Source organism: Camellia sinensis, chromosome 10 (genome assembly GCF_055761805.1).
Source record: "Camellia sinensis isolate YWXY chromosome 10, ASM5576180v1, whole genome shotgun sequence".
Lineage (NCBI taxonomy): Eukaryota > Viridiplantae > Streptophyta > Magnoliopsida > Ericales > Theaceae > Camellia > Camellia sinensis.
This window is the reverse complement of record NC_138970.1, coordinates 62,316,691-62,323,195: the sequence shown is the minus strand read 5'-3', so window position 1 is coordinate 62,323,195 and position 6,505 is coordinate 62,316,691. Positions and strand designations below refer to the sequence as shown.

The 6,505-nt window shown below is 40.5% G+C and overlaps 1 protein-coding gene across 1 annotated transcript; it reads right to left on the bottom strand.

The window, feature by feature from the left end:
• Nucleotides 1-5,381: 5,381 nt before the first annotated feature.
• LOC145800433 (uncharacterized) lies at nt 5,382-5,906 on the bottom strand. Its single transcript, XM_082890106.1, has one exon. The coding sequence runs from the start codon at nt 5,904-5,906 to the stop codon at nt 5,382-5,384; it is 525 nt and encodes a 174-aa protein (XP_082746232.1).
• Nucleotides 5,907-6,505: the final 599 nt, after the last annotated feature.

Here is a 6,505-nt window from a genome sequence, read left to right as displayed (position 1 = left end):
GAGCAAGAACTGGCAAAGATCAAAGCTATTAAATCTATGATCACTGCTGGGCCGGGTGAGTCTTCGCAATAGGCCGAGGTAGCTGAAGGTTAATCCTCACAGCCAGCCAGTCCAGAAGCTGGACCGATGTTAGCATTGACAAGTGAGCACGGTTCTTCTCGCTCGAGGAAGAGGGCAAGGCAGCTCTCAATCGAGCAGTGCCTTGTGGATGAAGATTCCACTGAGTTGGCTATCACTGACCAATGAGAGCAGACCGAGTAAGCCGTTGCCGAGCAAACTGTCTGCACTACTGCCCCCCAGCGTGGTCGTCCAAGCTAAAGTATAAAGGCCGGGTTATAACCACTATTGACTCCGTATATGCTGACAAGGACGTTTTGCTAGATTTTAACCTGACCAAAGGCTTGCTTTTTCTCGCGGACATAAAGTGGCATGAAGAATTGTCTGACCTAAAGGTCCTTAGGTCGGCTGCAAAGTCCATTTGTTCTAGTAAGAAAGCGTGTCTCTTTGTTATCAAGTTATTGCTCGATTTCGATGTATCGACTTCGTTGTTGCAGGCTGCGTAGAAAAACTACCTTGCCCACGAATGCATGATTTCTGTGTTATAGAGTCTTCGTGAGGCCATAGTCGACAATAAGTCCAAAACAACCGAGCTAGAGAAACTAAAGGCCTTTCATGAGGCAGTATTGGCCGAGCGAGACCAACTAGCCGAGCGGCTTGAGAGAGCAGAGGAGGATAAGCAGATGGTTGTCTAGGCTAAGAAAGCAAGGTATCTCACCGAGCTACAGAAACACCGCGCTACTCACCAGGCCAAACTGAAGAAGAAGGTTGACGAAGCGGAAGATCGCGGTTTTGCCGAGAGAGAATGAGCGGCAGATGGAAAGGACCAAGGATATATTCTTCCGGTATGACTGGAAATCTACCGCGGATAAACATGGCCATGCGCCAGATTTAGACTTCTTTAGGAATCCTCCACTTGCCTTCATCCTTCAGTACATGCAAGCCTACGCTGCCGCCGTGTAACAAAAGATGATTGAGGCGGCAACCGCAGCTAGTCTGGTCGATGCATCGCCTCCGCCACCGATCGACAATGCAACATTACCAGTCATTACTGAAAAAGCATCTTCGAGCGGTAGACATGCCGAGCTAGATGTTGATTGGGGCCTTGGCTTTGGTGAAGAGATCGCGCTAGATGTGGCTGACCCAGCTGATGTAGTAAACCTAGATTAGGGATTTATCTGAAACCTGCTTTTTCTTTTGTGTTTTTCTTTTTTCTTTTACTTTGATGTAACTGTGACAACCCTCATCTCTGATTAGTGTTAATTTGTGATTAAGCATGATAAGTAATTGATTAAAATGAAATCCTAAATTGATTACATGAGTGTGTTGTTTTAATTGTATTTCTATCTGTTTGTTATAGAACGATCTGTTCATGTTTTGATTTCAAATTGCGAATTGAAAGCCTTATCGGCGACTGATTCAAAAATTGACTTGATCTTTATTCTAATTAGGACTTTATAGAATTTGATGGTAGGTTTAATTAAAATTCAATTTAGAATGATTAAATTGGAATAAATAATGCTAAATTAATTGAATATAGGTTATTTACATTTTTGCCATTGAGTGGATTAGTACAAGATTAACTCTTATTACACTTCATATATGTTTGACACATCATCTTTGGCCTCCTCCTTGTACACACACGTAAGAGAGGGGGAGACTTGAGGGAAATTGAATTCAACAAGAGTTTTTGCTTGAAATATAGAAGAATTGAAGGAAATTTTGAAAACTTGTCTACATTGCTCAAGGATTTGGCTTAGGTGAAGTTTGATTGAGAAGCCTAGGTAAGAGCTCAGCCTTTTAATCTTGTTATTGAGCCATCTAGAACTTGTATATAAATGAAATAGGTGAATTCATGGGTTAATTGAGCAAGAATTTAAGGAAGTCAAGTGAATTCATGCATGCATGTCCATATCATAGAATTTTGAAGTTGTTTTCATGAAATTTTTACATGCATGCCCATATTATGGTTGTACTCTAGAATTTATCTAGTTTTTGAGTTCAATCTTGCATTTGATCATGCTTTGGAGTTTTAGAGTTCATGAGAACTCATGCATGTAATGTTCTTGTAATGTTCATAAAGTTTTAATTGAAATTTGGTTCAATTGGCATACTTTGGGGCCTTGATTTTATGAAATAGTCTTTAAATCATGAGGTATTATGAGTTTCTAAGTATTTTCCAGAAAATTGGCCCAAAAGGATGAGTTTTGAAATGTTTGATCCATGGTTTGAGCTTTGGGAGCAAATTTGGAAAACCCAAAATTTGGCTTCCTCGCTCGAGCGAAGGATTCCACGCTCGAGCGACTACCTTTGTTTTCAGACTTTCGCTCGAGCGACAGAATGTTGGCTCGAGCGTAAATTGCAAGCTCTCAGGTTTTTGCGTGTGCAGACGCATGCTCGAGCAACGAGACCTACGCTCGAGCGAGGAACTGTGTCTCACGCTCAAGCGAGCATCAAGCGGAGAATTTCAGTAACCAGTACTTTTCACATTTTTACAGATTGCTTGAGCGAGGGAGTCTACGCTCGAGCGACCTCTCTCATTCGGTAAGCTCGCTCGAGCGAAGAAAGCCACGCTCGAGCGAGACCCCTGTTTTCAACAAGTTTTGAAAAATGTTGTTAAGTACATTTTTGCATCCTCACTCCATCCTAGGCATTCCTAGGCCATGTTTAAGGCATCATAATGAGGATAATGTTATAGAACCACACCAAGTCAAGTTAGGGGCTAGGTTATTAACCCCGAGTGGGTAATTTAGTGTGTGTTCGTTCTGTAACTGTATAGGTTTGGCACTTAAGGACGCTGATTAGCCTGCCTATAGCCCAGTAATCTGTGAGTAACAATGTTGTAAAGCTATGTTCAATTATAATTATTTTCTAAATGATTAACTATACTGCTTTTTGAAATGATATTGTTTACCGAATGAATGCTTGTCCTATTTTACGAACTGTATTTGTGGCATCTATAGCAATTGCCTGCTACTACTACTGTTACTGTTACTGTTACTGTTACTGTTACAGCTACTGCTACTGTTACAGAGATCTCTGTCAGTTCCAATGTTTGGAACTACTACTGTTTACTGTTTCGATGGCTATCAACTGATTGTTCGGTCTATTAAGACCTACTGTACTGTTCTGCTATTGGATATCCCATGTATGACTGCTATGATTTCTAAATGACTGATATGGCATGAAATATGAGTCACTGATTGAATAACTGATCTACTGATGCAAATGACTGTTTTAATTTCTGAAAGGACATTCATTCTTGACCCCTTTACACATTTGTTATTCACTGGGCTTTAACTCACTGTTTATATTTATATGTAGGTGGCCAAGCACTGGACCAGAGTTAGAAGCGTCGAATTAAGCTCATGTTTTGTCAAGCCAACCGTTGTGCCTCACTTTGAGGCTCCGTGCCTACTTTAGCTAAGGTTGTTTTGGGTTGTTTCAGATTCCCCCTTTTTTTGTCTCTGTTAATGTATCAAATATTTTAGACTTGATTGTACAATTATGGTAAAGGGATTAGGTCCCTAACCTGTATGCTATGTGTATCTGGTATGTGTATATGTATATGGATATGAATGTGGTTATGTCTATAAAAGTCCTTTTCCATTCAAATTTTCACAGCTCATTGGACATCTTTTTATTACTGATTGGCTTCCGCTAGCCCCTTTATATTGAATTATTGTCTTTACTGTTAAGCAGGCCTTTGGTAATTACGGATTGCTGGCCGGTTACGATACTAAACCTATAGGGGCGGGTTTGGGTCGTGACAGTAACCGAGCTATGAATCTCACTTTTATAGCCGAACTATATTATGAATGAAACATCCGTAACTTTTTGCTCGCTTCATTCCTCTGGCTTCTCAATTTCTCAGCTTTGCTTGATTGAGTAGAGCACTAACTTTGATTTTAGTTGCGACAAAAACTGCTTGCTTAGATCCAAATTTGAAATACAAACTTCTTCCCTGCTGAGCTAATTTCAACTCGAATAGGACAATATAAATTAACTTCCTACTTGATGAACCGAACCAATCGTAGTTAGGGAAGCATAACTGTCTCCCCAGTTAGGGACACGAACAAAGATCAGCTCGGTTAAGATCATTAAAATTGTGGAGAACCTCAACTCTCTTTCTAGTGAGCAACATCAACTCGATTAGAGAAGCAAAAAATCAGTTTTGTTTAAATTACGAAAGTTGGGGAAAACACTAAGGTTGCGTTTGGTTGTGTTTTGTAAATGTGATTTGAGAGTATGAATTGTATTTTGAGTTTGTGTGTTGTAGAATTATGATTTGAGTGTAGAAAATTTGTTTGGTAAAGAGTTTTGAAAATAGTTTTGGAAAAGAGGTTTGATTTGAGTGGGGAATTGTTGATGTGATATTTGATACGTGACACAAAAATTTACAACTCATAACTAAATATACAACTCAAAACTATTTTAAAGCACATTAAAAATTAAAAAAAATTCAGAATTTTTTTTTTCCAATTATATAAATCAATTGCAAAAAAAAAAAAAAAAAAAAAAAAAAAATCCTGTACAGCAGAGGACATCCGGGTGGATGTCCCCAAGGACGTCCGAGCGGTAGTCCCTAAGGACGGGTGGTCTTCCCCTGGCCAAAATTTTCACAAAAACGCGGCTGTAATACAGAGCTCTCTACAGAGGTTTGGAAAGTTGATTCCAAACACACAACCAAACATCATACTGAAATACACCTGTGAAATTACATTTTGAATTCACAACCAACAGAGCCTAACTTTCTTCCTGGTAAGCAAAATCAGCTCAGGGGGGAGAACGAGCAAGATCAGCTTGGTATAAATGATTGAAATTGGGGAAAACACAAACATTCTTCCCAGCGAGCAAAATTAGCTCAGGGGGTGGATGAGCAAAACCAGCTCGAAATAAATGACTAAAATTGGGGAAAATACCAACTCTTTTCCCAGCAAGCAAAATCAGCTCGGGGGTGGACGAGCAAAACCAGCTCAGAATAAATGACTAAAATTGTGGAAAACACCGACTCTCTTCCCAGTGAACAAAATCAGCTCACGGGAAGGGGAGTTGCCCCTAGTTCCCAATTGCACAATGCAATACTTTAAATTTACACGAAATGTCATAATATAAAGAAAGATAGAAGAATTATTTTCATTGCTCATCAAGCGTTACATATGTTTGAACAAAAAGTCATGCTAGGTAAGAGAAAAAGAATTACATTTCAGAAGTAAAACAACTTGAGGTTGGTCATGTTCCAAGGTCTTGGAATGGCTCTATTGTCCAGGTCCTCTAGATGGTATGCCCTTTTGCCAGCAAGGCCAGTTATCTTGTATGGCCTCCTAATTTGCACTCAATTTTTTTTCTCCAAGGACTAGTGTGTTGCCCATTACTTTCCCCAAGACCCAGTCCCCAACTTTAAATAGGCGTGGATGCACGGTGTTGTTGTATTTCTTGAAGAGCTCTTGTTGGTAGGCCTCAGTGTGAATTAACGCCCTTTCCCTTCTTTCTTCAGCTAGGTACAACTCCAGGGCAATAACTTTACCGTTCAAGTTTGGCTCAAAGTTTTCAAATCGGATGGTTGGCATGCCGATCTCTAATGGTATGACTGCCTCCATGTCATAAGCCAAGGTGAATGGAGTTTCTCCAGTTAAGCGTCTTGGGGTAGTTCGGTATGCCCATAGCATGTTGGAGAGTTCCTTAGTCCATCTCCCTTTAGCTTTCTCAAGCCGCTTCTTCAATCCATCCAAACTAGTCTTGTTTGACGTTTCAGCTTGCCCATTTTGAGGGTAGGCCGGTGTAGAATTATAGAATTCGATCTTCAACACTTCGCAAAATTCGCGAAATAGTTTCCCATCAAACTGCATACCGCTGTTCGTGATGAGGGCTTTTGGGATGCCAAAACAAGTAATAACATTCTGCTAGACAAACTTCTTTACATCTTTTTCCTTGATGGTTGCCAACGGCTCGGTTTCCATCCATTTAGTAAAGTAGTCAGTAGCAGCGATGAAATACTTGCTATTGCTCGGAGCTATTAGGAGTGGTCCCACGATGTCCAGCTCCTAAAGGACAAATGGCCAAGGACTTGTCAAGGGGAGCAACTCTTAAGTCGGTTGGTGAATCTAGTGTGCAAATTTTTGGCATTTCTCACATTTTTGCACATATTTCTGTGCGTCGACCTGCATGCACAACCACCAATAACCATGAGAAATTCCTCGGTATGCCAGTGATTTTCCCCCAATGTGGCTTCCGCACATGCTTTCATAAATTTCGAAGAAGAAAGTTTCAACCTTGTTAGGATGAACGCATTTCAAATATGGCCCAATAAAGGATTTTTTGTACAAGGCACCAGATGGAGAGAGCCAAAATCGCTCTGACTTGGCCCTTATCTTGTTGGCTTCCTTTTTTTCGGTGGGTAGGACTCGATCTTTGAGGAAGGTTACGATGGGGTCCATCTACGATGGCC